At 40.5% G+C, this 24700-nt stretch overlaps 3 protein-coding genes across 3 annotated transcripts; all 3 read right to left on the minus strand.

Annotated features, from left to right (window-relative positions):
* Positions 1-1861: 1861 nt before the first annotated feature.
* Positions 1862-6112, minus strand: LOC116390818 (collagenase 3-like). The gene is made up of 11 exons (XM_031860919.1): positions 5981-6112; positions 5633-5749; positions 5367-5494; positions 5093-5241; positions 4869-4994; positions 4546-4707; positions 3905-4103; positions 3683-3813; positions 3398-3563; positions 3128-3231; positions 1862-2501 (listed from the first exon to the last, which is right to left on the minus strand). The coding sequence occupies exons 1-11, from the start codon at positions 6086-6088 to the stop codon at positions 2398-2400; spliced, it is 1494 nt and encodes a 497-aa protein (XP_031716779.1). The 5' UTR covers positions 6089-6112; the 3' UTR covers positions 1862-2397.
* Positions 6113-7886: 1774 nt separating this feature from the next.
* On the minus strand, positions 7887-12530 carry mmp20a (matrix metallopeptidase 20a (enamelysin)). Its single transcript, XM_031860920.1, has 10 exons — positions 12411-12530; positions 11273-11523; positions 10966-11114; positions 10731-10856; positions 9622-9783; positions 9388-9499; positions 9162-9301; positions 8776-8932; positions 8313-8420; positions 7887-7983 (listed from the first exon to the last, which is right to left on the minus strand). Exons 1-10 carry the CDS (start codon positions 12528-12530, stop codon positions 7887-7889), a joined length of 1422 nt encoding a protein of 473 aa, XP_031716780.1.
* Positions 12531-13130: 600 nt separating this feature from the next.
* On the minus strand, positions 13131-17798 carry mmp20b (matrix metallopeptidase 20b (enamelysin)). The gene is made up of 10 exons (XM_031860922.1): positions 17664-17798; positions 16743-16981; positions 16027-16175; positions 15670-15795; positions 15427-15585; positions 15140-15311; positions 14797-14930; positions 14540-14696; positions 13776-13879; positions 13131-13231 (listed from the first exon to the last, which is right to left on the minus strand). Exons 1-10 carry the CDS (start codon positions 17796-17798, stop codon positions 13131-13133), a joined length of 1476 nt encoding a protein of 491 aa, XP_031716782.1.
* Positions 17799-24700: the final 6902 nt, after the last annotated feature.

Raw genomic sequence — 24700 nt, forward strand, 5'->3', positions numbered from 1 at the left:
TTTGTAGGTGTTGAATACTGTAAAAGGGGGCAGAAGTAAGCTACTTGACATTTATGTCAGTCTATCTTACACACTGCGGTCAAGTCAGCAGACACTCCGATCTCCGTGGTCAACTCAGCAGACACTTAAATTGTAGTGCACATATACGCTGAAACTTACGGTAAACGCAACCAAACGGTACAGATCGGGAGCGAGCGAAGGATTTTGCAAAGTTAGCGGAAAGATTAACGTGAGATAACTTCCGGTTTTCTACCTTAAAAACTTCAGAAATTTGCCATTTGTAGATACAAATTCAGTTCAGAGTTTTTGCTTCGTAAAATATCTTAATTGACCGTCAGTCAGGTATTATTAACTTCCAGCAACCCTCAAATCAAAGAATAAAGACACTTTACGCACAATTTAGGTGTATTTTCCCTTTAACTCAGGAGATGCAGGTAGCATGTTTTATACTTAATGTGAATATAATTAATTTAATCTCATTTCATTATGCAATATGTATACTTTGTTGGCATCTTATTCTGAAAACCGGATGTTCGTCTGGAGAAAACCGGAAGTTGTCTCACGTTAATCTTTCCGCTAACTTTGCAAAGTCCTTCGCTCGCTCCCGATCTGTGCCGTTTGGTTGCGTTTACCGTAAGTTTCAGCGTATAGGTGCACTACAATTTAAGTGTCTGCTGAGTTGACCACGGAGATCTGAGTGTCTGCTGACTTGATCGCAGTTCTTACACCATGTGGAAACTTTGAGTGAGAGAAAATAGTTTTCTGCTTTTAATCTGAACACAAAGTTTACAAAAGCAGATGTTTTTCTCAGGCTTACCTTAATGTTGATACAATTAGTTATTTATATATTCTTATTTTTCTCAACTGCAAATTTTTACACCATTTTATACACCATTTCTGAACATAATTTAAGATAAAACTTGAATCATGTTCCTCTTTCCAGTTTTTTCTTTTGTCTAAAAGGTCTTCTCATAGCTGAACTCCATACGCATCAATAGTCAAATAGCATTGTTTCTGCTCCAGCAGCTGTTAACTGATATATTTGTGATCTAAACAACTCTCGTTATGGTCAAAATAACTCTCAAAAACATATTCTCTTTCTTTTGATTTTTTAGTTTTCCCTCTTTCTGGCACCTTCAGTGCTTTAAAATAATATCTTACCTCATTCCTCATCATTGCAAAATGGCCTATGTGGCACAGACTTAAATGTTTGTGTGGCTGTTTCAAGTGCAGAGAACAAAACACAGATTATAGGGAAATCTTGCAGAGCATATATATACCACACCTACAACCAAGGAGAAAAAAACAGTCCTTCAAATCCACGAGTGACTGCTAGAAATGAGACTTTAATACAATGGAGATCAATTTAATTTACTATGTGATGCTAACATAATTGTAAAATTAAATTTGAAATTTTCAACAGCAACATGTCTTTTTTCCCAGAGACAATGTCCTGGTCTGTCACTGTGGACAGTTTTCGTTCTACTGGAATAGTCCAAATAACAAATGTTGACTGGAAAGCGATGTTGCCGTTCATTGAAGATGATAGATATAAGATCCCATTCATTATATTGGAGTGGAAGCAGAAAGTTCACTGATAAATATCTCAAACCTTATTTATTTTGGTGAACCAGCCCTTTAAAGCTCCCGTATTATGGTGGTATCTCCTGCACTTAATCACCTCCTTGGTTTGTTTTGTGCCAAGCATCTCAACACTAAACCATAAAAGACCATAAAACACTAAACCATAAAATCCTTAATTTATCCGTGTTCATGAAAACAGTAGTGACTGCTCTCTTTCTAAATTGGGATCTCCTCTCATGTGGCCAGAATTGCACTAAACAAGCCCTGTGGTCCTAATTCTAAAATTGCAGCATACAGGCAAAATACTAGATTATTTCACAACATAACAGTTAGGACATGATCAAGAAGAACTAATGGCTTGAGTTGTTTGCTAATTTTGTATCCAAATATATATACTCTGCAAGCTGGGGCCTGTTATGACAATTTGTGCAGTGGAATTGCAGAGGAGCTCTTTATTTGTAACCCTTGGATGTGTGCAAAGGGTAACTTTAAACCCCTTTAGTTTAGATTCAAAGTTGTGCAATTTAGCTTAAACATCTCCAAACAAATACGTTCACTATTGGTGCTTATTTTCCCCATGGAAAAATATGAACATTTCGAAGCAGGTCAAGGATAATTTACAGAATTGATTGAATGGTTATCACTCACTGACCTTTGCCTTGGTTTGATCCTGTTATTTGCCATGCGCCAACAGTAGTTAGACTGTCTCTGAAAACTGTTATCCCACATCATAACAATAGATAATACTGTCATTCATTTAATTTTTTTTCAACTGCAGTCACATCTTGTACAGAGACTTGTGTAGGTGAGTTCTCAATAGCAGTTGAGCCAGCCGTAGTTGAGCAGTACACGGATCACTCTCTTGTACTGCAGGTAGTATTCACTCTGTCTGGGGCCATTTGAGAAGTATAGGTATCCTGTGGGAGGGAAGATTCAATTAATATGCAAGTATTGATGTTATTATGGTGAATGTGTACGCAAACCGCTACCAATTAACACATCCAGTAGATACAGAGTAACTTTAGCATTTATTTCGAGCCGTGTTTCCAGCAACCTTACAATTGTAAGTCTACTATTCACCCTCATTATGTATTTTAACTTTAAGCTTTGTTTTGGTCTCCATCAACTCCTGAGAAAAATATTTACGTTTGGAAATACTCCGTGGGTTAGTCACTGCGAAACTTTTCACATGACACATTTTTGATTTGATCAGTTGTTAAAGGAATAACTTGATGCCCAATCAAGGAATAATCTACCACGTAACTCCCTTATGACTTGGACAGAACCAGGCTAGCTGTTTCCCCCTGCTTCCAGTCTTTACGCTAGGCTAAGCTAACTTCCTGGCTGTAGCTACATATCTAATGGACCAACATCATGTTTGACACATGAGAGTGGTAACAATCTTCTCCTCTAACTCTCGGCAGGAAAGCAAATAAGTGAAACAGTCAATCGATTCTCTTAATATAAGAATACTGATTATGATGATGATTGTTTTCCGTTTTGTGAAATGGGGTGAATGAGTTACTTGCACGAAATTTCTCACCATAATTCTCAAAGGCTGCATCCACTTTGGAGCCGATGCCAGGGAAATCCTGAGTGATGAATCGTGGATATCCAAAGTCCATTTGGTTTCTGCCCGCATCATAGCTGCGAGAGAAAAAAGAGAGAGAATTAAAAAATGCCTTGAAGGTATGCAGCCGTACCCAATAAATATCTCAATGGTCGGTGTTTGTATTCATTTTATCTACAAAAGACCAGCGGACACATGGCACGTTAACAACAACAACAAAAAAGACTTGATCATGACACTCACCTCCAATACTGGTTGTTCACAAAAATGAGTGTTTTTCTGGTGGTTGGCACATAGACGGCTGCATCCACCTTACTGACTGAAGAGGGGAGGCCGAGGTTGGTGAGAGACTTTGGAAAACCTGAAATGACTGTTTTTGCATAAGCCCTTATGCCCCAGTATTGGCGACCTGTAGAGAAACATTTGGAGGTAATTATATCGTGTGGTTGCCTACGTCTTCGCAGTACTAATTAAGTACTAAAGAGTATATTCAACATTAAAACCTAACAAAACCCTTATGAACATTACCTTCAAAAAGATACACCACATCCTTGGATGGGACTTCAAAGGCAGCATCGACAGAGTTGATTTGTGACCATTTTGTGTTCACTTTCGTGAAACGGATTCCTCTGGCAGTTGAACTCTTCCTCCAATAGTATCTAGTAAGGATTTAAAAATTGAAATGTAAAAAGATGTAATTACTTATATGTCCCACTCAAACAAGAAGATTGTTACAGCATCAAAATGTACCCGTTTTTGAAGAAGAACATGTCTCCCCTGATGGAGGTAGCAGCATCAAACACCAGGTCGCGGCTGCACTGCTCATTTCGTGGGTTGGGCAGAGGGTCTGGGTTCGGATCCTCTGTTGGTTCCTCTGGTTCTGGTCCAGGGTCCGGGCCAGGAGGTGGTTCAGGTTTTGGTGCTGTTGTGGGTACTGATGTACGGCTGCCTGAGAGATGGATTAGCAACATCAGAATTGACTCATCTAGAATCTTTAGTCATCATATGGCAAATGACTATCAACATAAAAACTAAAAGACGCACTTTTAGAAACATGTATTTATGCTTGGGCCTTAAACCCATGTTTAAAGCTAGTCTGACTCTCAAGCATACAAACCACAATGAATATAAAATAGATCCAGAGTAATTCCAATGCAGTTCATTCCATCCAAATGTGAAGTTGAAAATTACAAAACTACAGCACAGGATATTCATTTATATGTCAGTTGGTTACTGGTTGAATAGAAGATTTTGCGATGTTGCTCAGAAGAAATTGGCTTGGCCTTAGTTTTGCAATATCCACCTTGAAAAGTTTTAATGGAAGATTGTCTCATCCTAATTTAATCCAATTTTAATGTCAAAGACTGCGTGGTGTCTGATGTTTTGCTCACCATAAAGGGCTTGAACCCCACGCTTGTCATCGTCTGGCAGCCTGTATCCGTTTGTGTTGACATAATGATAACTGGGATACATTAGTGCACGTCTGTCCCTGGAGTGATCCAGGCCCAAAGCGTGGCCAAACTCATGGGCCGCCACCAGCAGCAGATTCACACCTCAACACAGCAGGTTACAATGTTAGACCAGTTTTGTATACAGTACATTAACTTATCTAATAATATCTGTTCTATAAGGAAGTACATTTGTATATAGTATTTATATAGAGAGAGATTATACAGTATACCTCTGTGGGAACTGCACAGATATTACACTTTACCTCTTTGGGTAAGAGTCCACCTTTCATCATCATCAAAATGTGTGTCTCCACCCTGACCCAGTCCAGGAGAGTTAGCATGAGCCAAGACTCCATTCGCCCCGTCAAAAGGGTAAAAGTCCCCGTGATCTGCAATAGCACAAACAATCTTTAATTGCATTCAGAGAAAAGGATTCACATAAACATCAGCAGGCTGTCTGAGCATCTCTCGTTCAATCCAGACTCACATCCCCCCTTGAAGAGGATCATGATGTCCGCAGCACCGCTGTTGACCTGTTTGAAGTCCAGAGGGATGACATCGCTGTAGAGTTGGAAGGCCTGAGCAATGGTGGCATCCACCTGACTCTGGATGAGATCTTGAGTGTACTGAGTGATCCTGTTGAAATCATTTCATACAGCATGTTGTCATCATCATCATCTTTATTTATATGTTCAACCAACAAAAATACGAACTGAGTGACATAAGTATTGACAATAACAACACGCTCCTATACCAGCTACCTGTATGTTATCAGCCTTTTCTCCCATTTGGGTTTCCCAGCAAAGTGTCCATATCGGCTGATGTCTGACACACCGCACCTGGGTGCCTTCATCGCCTCCACAGTCTCATTATTCAACACACCCGTCACCTGATGGTCAGACGAAAAACGGAGAACATTTTGCCATTTGCCACACGATCAATCCTTTGTCAGTTATAAGCAGTCACAATTTCTTTGATTACAAGAGTGCAGACCTAGACTTCAAAGCTTTCAATTCTTGGTAATTACCTCGAGGCCAAAGAAAGCCTGCATGGTCTCTAGATCCTGGCTGAAGGAGCTCTTAACGATTCTCTGCACTGAGGAGTTTGTCACGCCAACATCAGCGTAGAAGCGAGAGAGGTATCCCTGATAACAGAAGATGATGATTTTATTGCAAGCAATTCATAGTTCATTTAATCTGACTATGGCAGAGCTTATTTCCCGTCTACACAAATTTAGAGACTTCTCGCAACCTGTCTCATCTCTCTCATCACTAGTGTCTTTAAATGCAAGATGTTCCCCTGTAATCACCTGGTCGGTCCAGACACTTCTTACCACTAATATTTATGGAGGATTTTAAGATATATTCTGCATTACCTCCGCCAGGTCTTCGTCCTCTGGTGAAACTGTTGGAGCGATGGTAGGTGCTGCATGACTAAGGGCTAAACAACCCAGCAGCACAATCCAAAAATAAGCAAGAGACATATTTAAATTTAAAAAATTTTTCAGTCCACTCTCCTCTTATCAAGACAGCCTTGGCAGGTTGAGGTGTGTATTGTATAAGCTGAATAAGAGTATGCAGTGTCCCCTTTAGCAAATGTTAACACAAGGCCCTGTGCCAGAAGGGGGTGGGGGGAGTAAATAGTGGCCCCTCTGATAACACAGTAGGAGGATCTTAACTTCACTCATGAAACATCTGTGAAGCAGTTTTTATTGTTTTCTTCTGTTCTTCACCATTTCTTTTAATGAGATGCCTTCATGCACCTCTTTTCATCCCACCTTTATGATTCACCTTCTGATGCGTTTGTATATTCTGTCACATGTGCACAGTGCACTAAACTAGACAAGAGTAATGTACAGTATACAGTAACATGAGAGCCAAAGTCAAACGCTGAGCTGCAAACAAGCATCTCAATTAAATGACACTGATTTGCTTTGTTCATCCTTAAATTCTGGTGTTTGGTGGAAAAGCAGGAACTCACAATCTGTCACTCATCCCGAAAAATAATTTGCCAACATTTAGTTGTTTTCAGTGTTTTCATGTGCTTTGTTATAACGTTTGATTTACAGGGACCATAGTCCAGTTTGGTGGGTAAACATGAGGGAGTGCATTTAACTCACATCACATGACTTTCTTTCAAGGCACTGAGGTCCACTGGTGGAGGCTGGAACGACCTCTCACTGCCATTTCTGGACGCCAATGTTGCTAAAGTCGCATTGCACTGACTTCAAAATCACAGGGACACTTCAGCTCATGTTACAACTGACTGAGTGGACAGAAACTGCTCATTTGCACCTTCCTGACTACTTATATACGTATGTTTTGTCAAGTAAAAAAATACAATCCTTATTGCTTGCAAAGAGAAAAAAAAAGATGGGTGGTCACTGTAAGTACTCTAGAATTCTGATGTACCTGGGTATTTTCATCTTATGTGGCTTTATACTTGTTCTTTTTTACATATTGCACATTTTACACCATTACATGTATTTGGCAGCTGTAATTAATGGTTTACTTTGCAGATTAAAATTTTCAGAATCTGTGATGCATCTAAAAAAACCGCGACCAGCAACAGGATTGAAATGCTGCTGACATGCTAATGCATCTTAGAAAATAATAATATTATATAAAATAATGCAACACCATTTTATATTCTGCATGCGGAGCACTTTTATTCTTAGAGTACATTTTGTTAATAATACCTGTACATGTTTTACTCAAGTGGAATTTTGAATGCAAGACTTTAACTCTTAGTGGGGTATGTTTACATTGGAGCTAAAGAATCTTCCACCACTGCATTGAAGATCAAAGATGAAACAACTGTGCTGTACAAAAGCATCTGAGATTTATGGACAAAAATGACATTTTACTGTCCAGTTTAATAAGACACATCCTGTTCATTTATATTCATATTTACAAAGCTCAAAGCTACGTCTACACTAACATTAGGAGGTTATTAAATGGTACTGAATGTACATCTGAGGACAAACATCCAGGAAAAAAATCCACGATATTTGTAAAAAAATGATACACTTTGAGTTTGATATTCACATTATATGTTCTCAGTACTGTACATCCTTTCATATAAGAAGATGTATACATGTCATTGTACCCGAGAGGGCGATCAGAGATGTAATTGGCATACAGGTACACACATGCCCCACAAATCTAAACTGCAACAATTCAGTCAAATACATGACGTTACCTACTTATTATCTCAGATTTACAACTATAGCAGTTCAAGGATGTTTTCTCAGAAACTTGCCCACCACTGTATTGACTGTATCAACATCCTAGCCAAGAATTTGCTGGAATAATATTCACCACCCGGTTTTGATTGAAGTCATACTGGTAGGATTTTGTCCCGCTGAAGAGGAAGATGCTACCTGTCAACAGAACATCATACAAAAAGTGTGTTATCACTTGGTGTTGTTTCAAAGCAAATGAGCTGAAATGTGAACAAAGAACTTTAGCTGTAAACACAGGATTCCTACTTGACGAACACATTGTTCCAAAACTGGGTCGAATGGCGTTTTCAGTATAAAAGTGTGTCCAGTGCGGTAAGCCCCACCCGTCTACCACCTAAACACAGTAAAAACAAGAAATTCCAACTTCTATTTCAGTTGTGCTCTATTTGTATCCTGCTGCTTAGGTCTATATTATACAAAGTTCATGGCCGAAAAGTGTGACAGTTTTTCTCTTTCCGTTTACCATCTACGTAACTTGAAGGCAGCATCGACCCTTCTCGGTATTCCAGGCCAGTCTGTTTGGATGAGTCTGGGGAAGCCGGGGTCCATCCTTCTCCTGCGCTCATCATACCTGAGATTGGATTATTATTATTAATACATTGATTATTCGTGTCTTTTTCAGTGCGGGAATGTTAGTATGTATAGTTAGTATAGTGCATCCAGCTCAATATTTTAAAATAATGTGTTTGTTGATTACCATTTCTGCTGTTAAGCTATAATCTAGACTTCCTTTTGGTCTGGCAGTTAATTTAATAGTCATACAAACTCATGTACTGCCTTTGAATGGGTGTTATAGGTGCAGTGTAGATATGGATAATGTATTTATTCATTCATTTTGATGGGTTTTCCTTTTCATGTAAAATATACATGATCGAAACAGAAAATAATGTTCAAATGTGAAGCAAGTTAGCAACAGAACAAGTCACCTGTAATAAACCTCTCCTGTGAAGAAGACCGTCTTCCCAGATTCACTGATATGCACGGCAGCGTCAACCTGCCTGACTTGGGAGGAGAAGCCGTACTCGTAGATGGAGCCAGCATGACTTTTCATCTTAAGCTCTCGAACCACACAGTACATATGACCTGGAAAAACACAGCCGTGTCACTGCATTTTGGAACACTATGAAAAACAGCAACATACCACAAGCACTGCCAAACTCAATTAGCCTCTTGCATGGACTGCATCACTTAAGTTGCACAAGGCTGTAATTTGGTCGCATTTTGTGTACCCCCCCTCCTTCCCCACTGGAAATCCAGCAATGTCATGCTGACAAACCCTAAGTGATGCTTTGCAGACTGTCCATTACTCTACCAGTGAATATGTACGCCACGCCTTTGGCAGCGATGTCATACGCGGCATCCATGTGAGAGCTGATGCCGGGTAATGTGCTGCTGTGGCTCTCTCTCAGGCGATTCCAATAAGTTGTCTGCGTTGTTCTCATCCACATGTACCTGGGTTGAAACAATAGGCAGACTCAGTTGCATCTTTGAAGGTCTGTTGCAATCATAATATAAAACATATTTGACATATTATGTACCTGTTCTTAAAGAAAACTATCTCGTTTTGGATCATAACTGCTGCATCAAAAGAAAGGTTGGGGTCACACTTTTTGGGAGCTGGTTGTGTTTCAACTTTTCTTGTTTCTTTTCCTAAGAAACGTTGGGACAGAATGCATTAGATATGGCATTGCACATAAAGGTGCACTCCTCTCTGATCGTATTATTTCCATTTTGCGCAAACAGTCACTGCACACTTTTAATTTCCTCCTCACCATACAGTGTTTGGATCCCAAGCACATCATCGTTGGATAGAGAGTACTGCGTGCTGCTTTTATACCTGTAGTTGGGGTACATGATAGCAGAGGGGTCTTTTGAGTGGGTCAAACCCAGTGAGTGGCCGAGCTCATGAGCTGCAACAGCGAACAGGCTGTAACCTGAAACACAGCAACAGACAAGTCCTATTAGTACATTTGGCTGGTAAATCCTCACAGAATTATGCTGAAAATGTGTTCTTCTTCATCACAGTATGAGGAAGAACTACAGAGTGCTTCTATGTGGGGCACAATGAGGTTAAAAATGTCCTTGTTGTTGTTCCTTTGTGTTAAGTTTCCAACGGAGAAAATGCCATCCCAACATAAGAGTGCAGAGGATGTTATGGACAAGGTTTTTCGATTTTACAGTGTTTTGGCTGACCCAGATGTTCATCCGTATATGAACGACGGAGACACGACTCTCAGCTGCCGAGAGCAAATACAAACTTGCCCTCCGATTTCAACAGAAACGGAATCAGTCTGCTGTAATGAATGTCAGTGTCAATGTTTGGTGGGTTTATTTTGTTTATTTGTCAGACACAGCGCAATTGCCGCTTGCGTGTAATGCATCCTGGTACATGTAAGCACAACCGGCCTGGCTCCGCAGCAGGAGAGATCAGCTTTCTCAGTAAATACAGCACAAACTGCAAGATCAGCAGTGATAGGACATCAACGTAAAAGGTGGAGAATTTCCCCTTTAAGGAAAAGTGCAAATACTAACATGTAAAAATAAGTAAAAGGCTTGGAATCAAAGTGTTGTCAGCAAAATGTCCCCAAAGTATCAAAAGGAAAAATTCTCATTGTGCAGGAAATTTCCCCAATGACATTATTATATCATATTTTGGTTAATTATTATGTATCCATTAGTGTGTTGAGTTGATCTTTGTTTGTATATCCTTAACGTAACTAAAACTGTAAAGTGGAGTGAAAGAAACAATGATTCCCTCTAAAATGTAGAAGAACATTTCATAGCTTCTGATTCTTAGCTTCTATGCGACGGAAGCTAAGCTATAGAACATACAGTAGATACGGAATTATCGTGTAATCTTTTGTGTTTCATTCTGACAAACCTTGCCTCCCTCCGGCCCATGTTTCATCTTCATCAAAGTGCACGTCTCCTCCTATCCCCTCTCCTGGCTGAAAGGCGTGAGCCAGCACTCCCCGGGGTCCATCAAAGGGAAAGAAATCTCCATGAGCTGCAACAGAAAATACACTTCTTCACGCTATGATTTGGAGAGGACTCTTTCTTTGTGTATTATTATTAACAATGAATGGTAATTCTTGAGAAGGGATTTTCAGATTTACTTCTGCGGGCGAAGGAGAAGACGATATCAGCTTTGCCATGGTTGACTTTGATGAACCTCAGCGGTGCAGCATCAATCCACATCTTCAGGGCTGAACGAAAGGACTTTTCCACGTCCTCTCTCTTCATGTCCGGAGTGTATTTGGCTATCCTGCAGGGCCAAAGAGGGACGCACAAACGTGAGACAGTAGGAATAACAAGTTCCACAGCTGCAGCTCCCGTAACATATCATCTGTTGTCTAAATGAAATCTGCAAGAAAATACTCATTTTAGAATATTACGGTAATCAGTAAAAACAAAAAATCTCACATGTACGTGATGGTGTTGTTCTTCCATTTAGGCTTTCCGGGGTAAAAGCTGAAGTTTTCCACATCTGGAACACCACAGCTGGGCTCCTTCATCACATCCAGGGTGGTAGAGTCCAGACCACCTGTCTCTCTCAGACCAAAGAAGGTTTGCATTTCTCTGATCTTCTCCTCCATGGTTGACGACGTGGACCTGACCCTTCTCCCCGACACGCTGCCTCCGGGGCTCGGGTTGTAAAACCTCCTGAGGTAGCCCTGTTGTTGAGAGGAGTGCAGATCGGGAGGATCAGGTCTTAAAGGTGTTTTCTCTAGTCTAGTTACAGTATCGGTATGTGATGTAGTCTATGTTTGAGGTGAGGTTAAAGGCGCATTTTTGTTTTCAGATGCAAAGACAAACTAGACTTACAAGGGATTACTAATTATCAATACAAATCATTTCCCCCTAAATTACAACTACTAAATTGTGTTGCCATTTTTCAGCAATGTTATTTTTTTCTAATTTGGTGATTAATTTCATGAAAGAAATAAAAAGTATGGATTATCCCTCACTGACCGTATTAAATGCACAGTTAATTATGTCAATTAAAAGAGGGAGATGAGGGGTTTTGACATAATTGAGAAGTGGATTTGCAGAAGGAGCTGCAATTTAAAGCCATAGGGATACCCCGTATTTAGTGTTTCTCTGTCCAACTGGTCACATTGAGATACAGCCATACTTGGAAATTATTAGTATTTATATTAGTATGTGTTGTGGTTCCACTATGTGCAATAGAATTAATTGACAGTTGACCAATTACCTCTCTGACAATCATAAAGCAGTTTGTTTAAAACAGTTCAAAAATAAGCATTTAAAAAAAAGAAAGATTATTGGTATATTTGTTTCAATAGTGGTATATTAGGAAATAGAAATAGATGCATACATTGCAATGTAAGTACAAACTCCTGCATTAAGCTGTAGTAATATATTACCTTTTTAAATAAATGCACAGTAGCAAAACATTGCTTGGCTGCAGTTTGCAAAATGTCCTGCACAACCAAAGTCACGTTCATAATCATGTAAGTCAATATGCATTAGCGGCAACATTTCAAAAGGGATATCTTTGTCTAAAATAAACCATAAAGACAGTCGTCCACCTACAAACCTCAGCCAGCTCCACATCCTCAGGCCTCGGCCACTGATCCTGATCGATGGGTAGAGTCCACAAGACTTCTGCTAACACCAGAGAGCCCAAAACAGGTATCCACAGCCAGAGCAACTCCATCTTTTAAATGCACATTCCACCAAGCTTCACTTTTTTTATAGGGGAATATTCTCAGGGGCAGTTGGGCAATCACATGGCACAAAAGCACAGAATCATGGTAGTTACAGCTGGGTCTACCTGCCCCGAGGTTTTGCGGTTAAAACCTCCCAATGAAACGTCTCCATAAAACGTCTAGGCTTTCTGTCTGTTATGGGGAACGACGAGTGTGTACAGCGTGTTTTATCGTACAGAAACCATAAGCCGAAAGTGCTATTTGTGAATTGTGGAACATTCTACTCACAAGTCAAAACCTGCAGGCATTAGTGAGGCAAACACTCGTCATATCTTTATGTGTTCACCACTGTGATGTGCAGATTAGATAAAAACTAACCACGAGACCTGATGCTGGTAGCATGTTACTGTGGGATGCATATACAAAGCACACACACATGCGTTATCAGGTTTGAATAGTAATTATTTTATTTTGACAAACATTGACTGATAAATAAAACTCCACTCGGAAGTGAAGAAGCACAGTGTTTTATTTTACTTTTCATAATTTAATTTAATCAAGGCTTTCAGGACATTTTGCTCTCTGCATGTTCATGGATTCACAATATTTCAACATCCGAGCCAGGAATTTGCCTTCTCAACTCCGACAACGTGTTTCTGGGTGTAGTCGTATTGGTAGACTTCTGGTCCGACAAAGAAGTAGATAAAACCTGAGATGAGGGGAAAAACAAAAATCAAATGTTCAAGAAACAAACAAGCCGATTCACATATTTAACCTTTATCATGTTGTGTTGTCTGGAATGTTTTTGCTGTTTGTTGTTGATGATCGTGATGATGAGCGTCTTTCTGAACTTAAGTATCCACTTTTGCTCACAGCTGAAATGACAGTATATCAAATGAAGGCCTTTGAGTGGTAAAGTGGGTAAATTATACCGTTTAAATCATAGAGGGGATCCACATGCTCTGTAAAAACGTCACTACACTCAGCTGATGTTGCATGTAAATAAGCATTCCTGTGCTACTAATAACAATACAACTTGCAAAAGCCCCTTCAGGCTACAGACAGAAGTATACTACCTCCTAACCCGAGACAAGGTTACTGCTCTTTCAAATAAGGACATCACCCTGTTTGTCGACTGTAGTTATGTGGCTTGTTGAGGAACATTTTTAGATTTGAGTAACATTCAAGTGAACAAACAACTTAACTTACATTTCAAACATATAAAGTGGGCAATAATAATTACGCTGGCTCACCCTCTTTATGAACGGCGGCATTTATTGTTGTGTTGACTCCAGGAAAGTCCTCGCTGATGTACTTTGGGTAACCAAAATCCATAACCCTTCGGTTTTCATTGTAACTGGAAAAGACACGATACAAACAATGTTCGTCAGAAGTCATGATCCTCTGTTCCTCTTTCAAAGCTCAGACATTTGTTCTTGGCTGCTACTGGTACGGTCACATCGTGAAAATCCAATTTGAGCCCTTTGCTCTCTGTGTGAGGTCCAAATGACGAACAAAACATCTCAGTCAGATCTGAGTCAACATTTTTAAATGTGCAAGTCCCTACCTAGCGGTGCTTTGTCATTTGCCTCGGTTATGCCACAACACTTTCATTTACTATAATACGATTTTCAAAAAAGTAGTTAATTGAAGCATAAAAAAAGTAGGCCAACGGTATGATTTTATTCAATTCAATCAGTCTGTAGTGCACGCGTACATGACTTTGTTATGTGGCTTTGGCTAATGCACGATGTTGGACAATTTCAGAAAAAAAGAATGCAAAATGCTCTGTAGGTGAGTGCAGGCAAAGAAAAGTGGTCCTTTAAGGGAGTGCAAATGCTATCATGGCTGATTTCAACTTGAGTCACCAGCTGCATGCGGGGGTGCTGCACCGCATGCAGCTGGTGCCCTGAGTCCAGCACTGGTCACAAGTTTATAAGACTGGAACATTGCCATAACACATATATAACAAAAGTAAAGATATTTTAAAACGAATGTATTAATGTTGTTGCCTTACCTCCAGTAAATATCATGCATAAAGAAAAGGGTGCGTCCTGTTTTCACTATGTGCACTGCTGCATCAACGTCCTGGACCCAGGCTGGAAATCCAAAGTGGCTGAGTGCTCGAGGCTTTCCCTTCACAAGAGAGCCTTTCACTGTCCAGAACGTAGACTCTGACAACACAAAGAAATACAATTCAGTGGAGTTTTCTTTTCATAAATGAGAGGCGAAATTATTTACATTTTTAGGTACTGAATTATTAAAAACTGTCACCGTGAATGAGGTAAGCGGTGGATCTGCGGGGCACCCAGAAGGCCGCATCGATGCTGGTTTCAATCTTGGGCATAAAGTTGGTGATGGGACCTTCTTTGATGTCATAATGCTCATTATGTTTAATCCAGAGGTATCTTGTGGGAAAAACATTGTCGCTTAAGTCGAAACATTAAAACCTCGACCTTATCGTCTAATCGGGACATTTAAAAAAATCAGTGCAGTATTGAGGGAGTGCTAAACAGGCTGTAATGTGGCTGCTCGGGGCAACTGCTTAACCAACATTTTCCATGAACTAAACATATATAGTTGTGAATAAATAAAGGAAGAATAATCATCAACACACCTTTCTCTGAAAAAGAAGGTGGCATCCCCAAGAGTGGACACGGCGTCAAAGGTCAGGTCTGAAGCACATTTGTTCTGCATGAGTTGAGGAAACGGAGATCCTGACTGCCGGGGGTTTTGCTGAGAGCTCCAGCCAAACCTCGAAAAGTAATGCAGACGACCTGTTACTGGACCTATAACACACATCCACTTGATTGAACACTCAGGATTTAAAAATGTAACTAAACTTTATTAATGTTACTGTCAGCACAATAAATGTATAGCTGTAAATAGATAGAGCTTGGTTACTGTAAAGTGCATTGATATTTGCTACATCTTCTCCGGATAATAGGTTGGCTGAAGGGGAGGGTTTGTAGGTCGGGTACATCAGTGACTCTGGGTTTCTGGAGTGCTTCAGGCCCAACGCATGGCCGAATTCATGTGCAGCTACAACAAACAGATTAAAACCTGCAATAGCACAAAGAAAGTGCATCCAAATAAGTGATATTCTTCAGTATCATAGTGGAGTGGCAGCATTATCCAGTTCAGCACCTGTTTCTCCTGCTGTCCAGTGCTCATCGTCGTCAAAGTGCGTGTCCCCTCCAATGCCCAGCCCTGGACCGAAAGCATGAGCCAGTATGCCTCTGGGTCCGTCAAAGGGATACAAGTCACCATGCGCTTAACGACACAATCCAGGCCAAACATGAAACAGAAACCCACAGAGAACACAATTTTCTTTTAAGCCAAAAGAAAATTACGGGTCTCCGTTCGTCTAAATGTGATTGTGTTTTACACGATGCTTGTTATATCACTGAAAAGTGCACGTTTCATCCTGTGACTCAAGCTGCTCCATGCACTTCCGAATGTCACCTACACCTGCCCTGTGTGAAGCAGAGAAGACAAACCCACCATGGGTCACAAACTCCACCATGATGTCAGCGTTGCGGGTGTGCGACCTGACGAACGTCAGACTGCTGGCTCGGGCCCAAACGCTGAAAGCTGACTCAACCAGAGAGTCCACAGTGTTGCGAAGCAAATCTCTGGTGTACCTGCCAATGCTGAAACAAGACACAGTGGTCCCTAAATATAAATCAAAGAATAAAAGCCAATAAAGTCCATAGATAGTCCATAAAACTTTTATGATTCAAATGGTTGTACAGACTTTACTGCCTGTCGTAGTTTCTCTCTAATTATGCATCTATTCTGTATGTGACCCAGCAGACGTGCCTCAGACAGGACTAACGAAGAACTGGATCAGGACGTTCCAGACAGTCTTACATAAGTTCAAGCATGTATGGTGAACTTGACACTATAACAAGCCCATAATTACGCTCAGAGGCAGGAATCCCAAACCCCAAAGAAATCTGTTCACCACAATGATTTGTGACAGCTGCTTATTCCCTATTTCTGCCAAAGGTTTTATTGCCTGCTGCCTCACAATGTTTCCCACGTATTGGCGGGGTTCGCATTCTATGGACAACCAGACCGCTATATTTTTGGCAAGTTCAGCCTGGGTCCGACAAGCCTACATTATTCATTTACAGACTTATGGTTCAGACTGTAATTCTACTCCACTTTAACAGCAATAAAATCTTGATCACTAAACATCAAGACCACATAGATACCTGTAGGTGATGACATTCTTGTTCCACCGTGTCCCCTGGATGTGGCTGTACTCCTCCACATCTGGAACACCACATCGAGGGCTGCTCATCGTCTCCAGTGTGTTTGAGTCCAGCACGCCTGTCGCATTGAGACCAAAGAACATCTGCATGTCCTTCACCTTGGAGGTGAAGGAGGGCCCGTTCCGCTTCATGCGCCCCATAGGCTCCTCTTGCAGGTTGTAGTACTGTTGGAGGTATTCCTACGAGTAGATTCGAGCTGCAAATCAGATATCATGTTGCACTGAAGAGCCAGGTAAATCAACTGGTCCTGCATAACTCAGTGAATGCCAAGGTGGAAGGTATTCCCTCTGTGGATCCTTTTTGTTTGCATTCATGCATTAAAGCAGACTAAACATTATTGTCATACTTTGTAGCATCCATCACATTGCATATTACGTTTATTCATAACATCTATAAATCTGCGCCCTTGGGTGATCAGATTTACAGCATCAAATGTCCATTACACTGTCTCTAATTACAAATAAAATCCTTCAAAACAATAAACTGAATAAAGACTTTGCAAACATTGGTAATCATTCCCATGTAGATTGTCTTTCACAACAACTCCTTCAACAGAAAACAAGAAATACATGTATGAAAGGAAATTAGGGAGAGAGAAAAAAATCAGTTTAAGTTTAACAAATTACAAGGACTCCGAGGGCAGTGCAGTTACTTACCTCCGCCTCCCACCCACACAAAAACAAAATAATTAAAAATGTTATCTCTACATCCTACACATATACGAGAACGGGTCCTTGCAATGTCCTTCCTTCGATAGAAATACCTTCAAATTGGCATGATTTTGGCATTGTTCAAGAGGTTAAGTCACATGCAGTCCAATTTCAAACTTTTGTAATGCACCTCATGCAATTATGCACTTACTGTGGCCAGCTTCAAGTCAACCTGTGGTTCAGCGGAAGGAGAGCTGTCTCCCGCCGGCATGAATGTGGGCGCCGTAAAACACGGACCGGGCACAAGCAAGACCAAGACACAGCAAGAAAGCAGCATGACATGCATTTCACAGACTTAACAAGACATGAATTGGAGTGGCCTAGTTTAAGCACATGGAGATGGAAGTTCAGGTTAATGAGAAAGCCTTTTAAATGGTCATTGTGACTCATACCACTTGCAAATCCAAAGAAAGCCTCAGACAGTGCAATGGAATTAGGGAGGGGTTTGCAGAGGGCCAAGGACAGCAAAACGAGGAAAGAAAGAAATGACATTTGGACAGTTTTTTGGTCACGTGACATGTTTGCTGCAATGACGATGTAAATGGATAACGTAATCAGTGGGTGGTTTCAATCTCAACATCGTATTCATATTCATTGCATGTTTAGGACTGAAATTGTTTCAATAACGATTAAAGTGACAATAAGAATAAGACACAAAATTTACACTGGGAGTTTTAGAGTGCTTTCTGCTGACTGGCAGATAATCCCAAACAGGTGGTGAACCTACAACGTGAGGCAACACACAGCACAGAAGGAGATTCTCTCTGCAAGATGTGCTCATTGCTGTAACTATGATTATGTTCGGCATAAACATGTTGATATTCCCACCATTAAAAACCAGGCAGCTCTGATATTGAGTAAATGGTTTCTTCAGTCCTGTAGGGGAACCTCAACTTAACTCTCTCCGGACTGATGCAACGCAATGACCTGGGTGGCACGGCTCAGTCCCACCCACGGATTCTGCAAGGGCTCCCGAAATATCCCCAGCAAAGCCCATTTGTGTCCCGTTTTAGCACCAAAGCATTGTACGTTTCAATGAGAGAGTTGGCTGAGAGGGAGCTGAAATTGCAGGTGGGGGATTCAAGGCCTTCCAAAAAGAAAATGGCCGCCAGCCAAGCCACCGAGACTGGCAAGGGTGGTGCCGCAGTACATTCAGGGTACAATTACGGTTGACTGGTCATTGTGGAGCTTGATGGGAACAACAGCGGTCGTCTGCAGGGCAACATGGGCCAACTTTTCCAGAATACGCCGTGCTTTTTCGCAGAAGGACTTGAAGAATTCCTGTCGCTCTGGTTTTATGGTCTGAGTACAGACGGGGTCATGAAGTCATTTAAGCCAGAGTGATGACTGAGTGTATTTTGGAGCTGCAAGGACACAAGCTGCAACCGCTGTGATAATTAAACCAGCAGAAACGTCTGTGTTTTGCCCCGAACATACACTTTCACGCTGACACAGTGCCAGAGATGTTACAGAACAAGTTGCTGAGATTACTTCAATTTGTTCCTAAACACTTTATCCTGTCCTGGGAGACCTCAGTTAAAAGCAACCGTTTCACTTCACCGTTCATTTTCCTTCACTTCATTGAAAAGTCAATCCCGACACCCATCAAACCTGAGAATTCCTTCTTTCTGCGTTTCTTTTCCCAAACAATCACAACAAGTTCTGAAAAAGCTCAAAATAGTTTTAGCTCTTCTTCCCCCCCCCCCCCCCCCGTCTGATTTCTGTTATTGTCTTTTGAAAAATATCATTATCTATGTCGTAAACATGACAATGCAGTTTTGTGTTCAATTTATGTTGCAGTACTGATTCCCCAGATTTCAGCTGATCAGGAAGAAGACTCGGAGAGCCAGTTTCCAAACACCCAACAACGAAATATTCACTTGGACAAACAAATCTCACTAGTGTCTTCGCAATGAAAAAAAATGCTTCCTTAATGATGAAAAGTCAAGTTAAGACAACAAAGAAGTCAAAGATCAGAGTTTCTGGTTGAATCTGCTGAAACTAGGCCTGCATCAAAGAAGCAGTGTGTAATATTTAGTAGCATCTAGAGGTGAGGTTGCAGATTGCAACCCCTCTGCTCACGCCTCTCTTTCCAAGCCTGTCAGAGACATGTGGTGGCCTTCAGGTAAAGTAAGAATGCTAAGCGCCCTAGATGGAGCCAGTGTTTGGTTTGTTTGTTCTGGGCTTCTTCAGAAACATGGCTGTGCAACATGGCGGACTCTGTGAAGAGGGCCTGCTCCATACTTACATATACAGTATATAAGCTGCTCATTCTAATTTAACAAAAACACAACAGTTCTTAGTTTCAGGTTATTATACACTAATGAAAAAAGGTCACACTCATTTACACACTGTTCTTTATAGTTGAGGAAGGACCAGAATGCTCTGGGTGTGCAGTTCTCTGCCTAGTTCAAGTCATGAAGAAAGATCTTCATAATGCACTGATAGGCCAAAAGGGTTAGTGCTCCAAGCTGCTCTCAATTCTTTATCAGGAGCCAATCCCCACACCCTGTGCAACAGGTGATCTGAATAACCCTCCAATCAACTCATTCAGCTCAAATGAATTGGTGAAAAAAGGCAAATGACAGCAGAAGCCAAAGAATGATGGACTGATACAGTTCAGCAGCATATCCTTTATGAGAAATAGACTCTCAACAAAACTGAAACAAATGACGGTACAGTTGAAGCCACGATGTGTTAAATTTGCACATTTCAGACTTTGTCTCCCCCTCATGGTAGGCCAGTGTCAAATAATGTCACTGAGGCACAGTGCAGCCTCCCTATCTAAATTGAGACAAATGAGTGAAAGCAACATCTAAACTGCAGTCATTTCAACCGGGACTATTTTTCTGCAAAAATAAGGAACCCATGAGAATAAATCTAAAGAATCTATATTCACGCACATGTTTCTATTCGTAGTGGCTATAAACAACATTTTGGATGGAGCGGTACACGCTCTGTTATGATTAAAGTTTAGTTTCTCTAAGATCTTTCAAAATATGTAGCTGAAGGCCGAGTGAGCCAGAAAAGGCATGTAAGACGTGCACGTGCACCTCATTGTACAATGTGTGGTAAAGCTGACAACTATATTTGCTTGCCATCAGTACAAAACAGCCAAAAAGTAACAGATGAGACTAGATAGCAGGTACATTTGTAGTGATACTGATACTTTGTTTCAGAAAAACATGTAGAAATGTGTTTTTATAAACTCTTTTGATGAGCATCAGCATGAGGTTGAGGTAACACTGGTGCATGATGGGAGACATGCAAGGGACCAGTGAGTCCAGAAAGTGTTTGTGTGCTCCCACTCCAAATCAGCCTCTGCTGCCCCCCTGTGGTTTCTCTCCAACACAATGCGGCTTCTAAATGTTGCTGAGTGGGCCTGACCTTACACCACGGCAGTCACTGTGGTTTGAATCTCTGCAGTTGTTCGGCAGTTGCAGTTGCTCAGCACTTTAATTTCAGCCCTTTTCGGTGTTTGATTTGGGGAGGGTTCGGTTCAATTGCAGTTTCAATACTATTTCCGATACATCTTTCGCATCCGTGTGATCTAAATCATCTCTTTACTGTAAACTAGCTGATTCATATATGACTCACTGACCTTTGCTTTTGTCCAAAGAGGCTTGCAATAAATGTTCCGTACTTCTACTTTAAAAGTCAATGCTTATTCGGCCTCATCACATTTGTCACGTTGTACAGAGTCTTCCAGTTTTCATTCTAAGTTAAAGGCTAACCTGTTAGCAAACAAATTAACCAACTTCACTGCATTAAGCAGGAACAGGTATAGCCTTCCTCTGAATTAACTGAATGTGTTGCTTTATTTTAAATTAATTAATTGAAATGGATCACAAAATGAGAAAATTGTCGAAAGAAAAAAACTAAACAAAAAAACACAGATCGTCAAAGTGCTTCTCCTGTGGCGCTTTTATTTTGATGCTTGTTTGAAGGCGCTACAGTCACACAGCAAACATTCAGTTAGTCACTAAATTAATACCTACAGAAATGTAGAATCGGCTAAATGTAATTTGATTGATTCGCTGACTCTGCTAAGAAAGGCCACATCAAGGCTGAAATACAACACTATTTTCCTTTTACTGTAAAATACTACTAAAAAATGATTTGGTCACAACAATTCAAATAAAACAATGAACTGATTTGCATGATGCAACCGTGAAAACAACCAAGTGAAATGAATCCAGCTTCATGTGGAAAAAGGCAAGGAGTCAGTCCCAATAAGGATGCAGATCACCAATGTTTGTTTGTTGCTAGAGCTCATTCATCAGCTTTCCTCTGACACACCAGGGAAGTGGTTGATTTCATCACACCTCGCGTCATCCCTGTACAGTCCCTTTTGCATCTTCCAATGCCAAAATATCATGACCAAGTAGAACAACAGTGACATTTTAAGAGTGGATTTTGCCGACATGATGTGGGCCGTTTCCAGGCAGTGGGAACAATAACAACAAAAACTAAAATGCTTTGGGTTGGATGTCAGCAAAGTGCTGATGTGTCCTGAAAAGCAGCGAAGAAGATCTCAAAATGGAATGAAAGCAACAAACCACCAAGTAACACAATCACACGACCAATACCTGTGAATGAACTCTAATTCTAACAGCTGACGGCAATAAAGTTACATTCCGGCCCATTTTTGTTATTTCCTGTTTTATTTTGGTACTCTCCTTCCTGCCAATGCGATTACCTACCTCACATTAATCACTTTGTGTATTTAGTGTGCTCTCTTAAGTCTGTACCAGTTTGTCTTAACTGTTTAGAGAGCGTTCCAGCGGTTATGTCTGAATAGTTTTCTAGTATTTGGTAACGCTGTCTGTCTTCATTTGACTGCCCAGTGTGTACTTTTCTGTGTTTTTGTCAAGTAAAGACTTTTGCTCGTACATTTTGTCCGTGAGTTGTTCTTTTGTGTGCATTTCTTTCTGGTTGTCATTGTAGCCTCATAAATTAAAAAAATACATGACACTGGAGCAACGTGCTGTCTATAAATAGAGGCAGAAACACATCTGGCATATCCAACATAGCTGTTTGCAGCTATACCATCACATTAGGTATGTATGTTAAAAATACTCAACTGAATATGATTTAATAATCAACAGCTGGCAGCACAACAGCAGACATCAGAACACATCCTTCCAGGTATAAGAGTGTATAGATGCATGCTCAGAAACGTGGAGGTTGATGTTGAGCTTAGCCTGATAACACAACGCTGAGTCTGAAATGTTCAAAAACATTTGATATACAACATGGGGTTTTTTGCTGCTATATTAATGGTCAGAATGTTTAATACAGCTCCTTTTATGAGCACTGAAGCCTCATGGGACTGCTAGCGTGGCTGTAGACTATTTTTAAGATCTCATAATTAGGAGAAAAACACATTTCTATTACAGACAGACTGAAGATGCTGCTTACTTCCGAAACCTGAGATCATCTTTCTTATTTCTGGAACGGGAATATATAATGTGTGAATTTGTGGTTCACAGGTGTTAAAACCTCCCACTTCAATATAGGTCATACAACACAAAATCTTTATCTTTTGAATCTTGTATAAATAAATTGTGGGCCACAACACAGATCAGATGTTTGTGTGTGTTTCTCGGTTATATTTTTAAATAACAGCAAAAATCCCCCTAGCTGCTAACTTCCCCTGGCATGAGTCAGGAGCACTCTGTCAACCACCGTCTAAGCAATGATGTTAGTCCAGAAATATTTGTCTCAAGTGTTTAGACAGACACAATGTTTGTGTCACTTCACACATGCTGTCACTAATGGACGCAGATGAGCGTTAGTTTTTCTGGGATGTTTGTATCGTACTCTGGTGCTCTTTTACAATCACAACCATCTGTTTGTGATCTGGACAAGTATTTAATGCAGTAAGAGGTTTGAGTTCCTCTGGCAGCGCAGCAGCTTCATACCTGCACTTGACGTATAGTCTCATACTTAGCAGAACGCTGTCATTACGAGACATTTTACAAAAGTACGTCGATAATACCGTGAGCTGAGACTGTGACAAATCATTCTGTCAAATGTCTGACATCTCCTTATTGTTGTCAGAGCGGCAATTTAAGTTAACTCTGCAAGCACGTAGCAGACGATGTTATTATGTGAATGATTTGAATTGGGTGAGTGTAAATTAGTTTAAAAGAAGTTAAGGAATTACATTGTTGTTGCAGGAGCAAATAATTATATACAGTATCATTGTTGTTTTACACAGACAGTGCTGTAGTAGACGCACTAATAGGCAGCATGTCTTTACCTGCCGTGACTCAAAAGACCTGCAAATAACTGCAGTTTACCTATTGTCTGGAACAATACTCTCAAGGTCTTTTAATGCCAAATGCCATTTGTAAACATCATCACTGCTGCAATGCCAAACCGAAGAGTGACTCAAACTTGTTAGAATCTTTTCATTGAAATTATTATAATACGTCTCTTCGAGAAGAATTGTTATTTTCTATAAAAATCCATCCAGGTGTGCAGTTCCCCTCCTTCAGCCTTGCCTACGCTATATATATGATATATATACGATATATACGATATAGTATACAATATATACGATCAAGAAGGTTAAAGTTCAAGGTGTAATGTTATGACGAAGTAGTATGTCTCAATTTATGCATACTACATGCAACAGTAGGTACTTTGTAAGGGCAGCTGCAGTATGTACTTAAAATATAAATGTAACACATGTAATATATCCACATGAATATGCATCGTGAGAAAGACTACTTATGGTTGATGGGACACAGAACTTTCAACCAGGAGACCTGTTTCCGTGTCCCAAAGTGTTATTGTGAAGATATGTTAGTGACGAGTTTATGTACTTATTTTAACCCCAACCACGATGTTTCTCTGAACTAACTAATTTGGCACCATGAATGTTTGTACAAAAGTTCATGACAATGATGTTTCATTCTGGACCAAAGTGGTGAACACACGTAGACTGACGTTGTCATCCATAGAGCCTGTTCAGTTCCCCATAACTAAGCAAAATACGATCATTCACATATTAGATTCGTCATTTATGCTCTGTGTTATCCTGGTGAGTCTGGATCACTTACTCCTGTATAGGGCAACATGGGAAAATCCTGAATCAGGAAGAGCTGATTTCAATTAATACCAGACAAAAACCCACACATGTCACTTGTTTGTCTCATTGTTTGTGAGGATCATCATGTC

Source organism: Anarrhichthys ocellatus, unplaced genomic scaffold (assembly GCF_004355925.1).
Source record: "Anarrhichthys ocellatus isolate YVR2014 unplaced genomic scaffold, GSC_Weel_1.0 scaffold24, whole genome shotgun sequence".
In the NCBI taxonomy this organism is placed as follows: Eukaryota; Metazoa; Chordata; class Actinopteri; order Perciformes; family Anarhichadidae; genus Anarrhichthys; species Anarrhichthys ocellatus.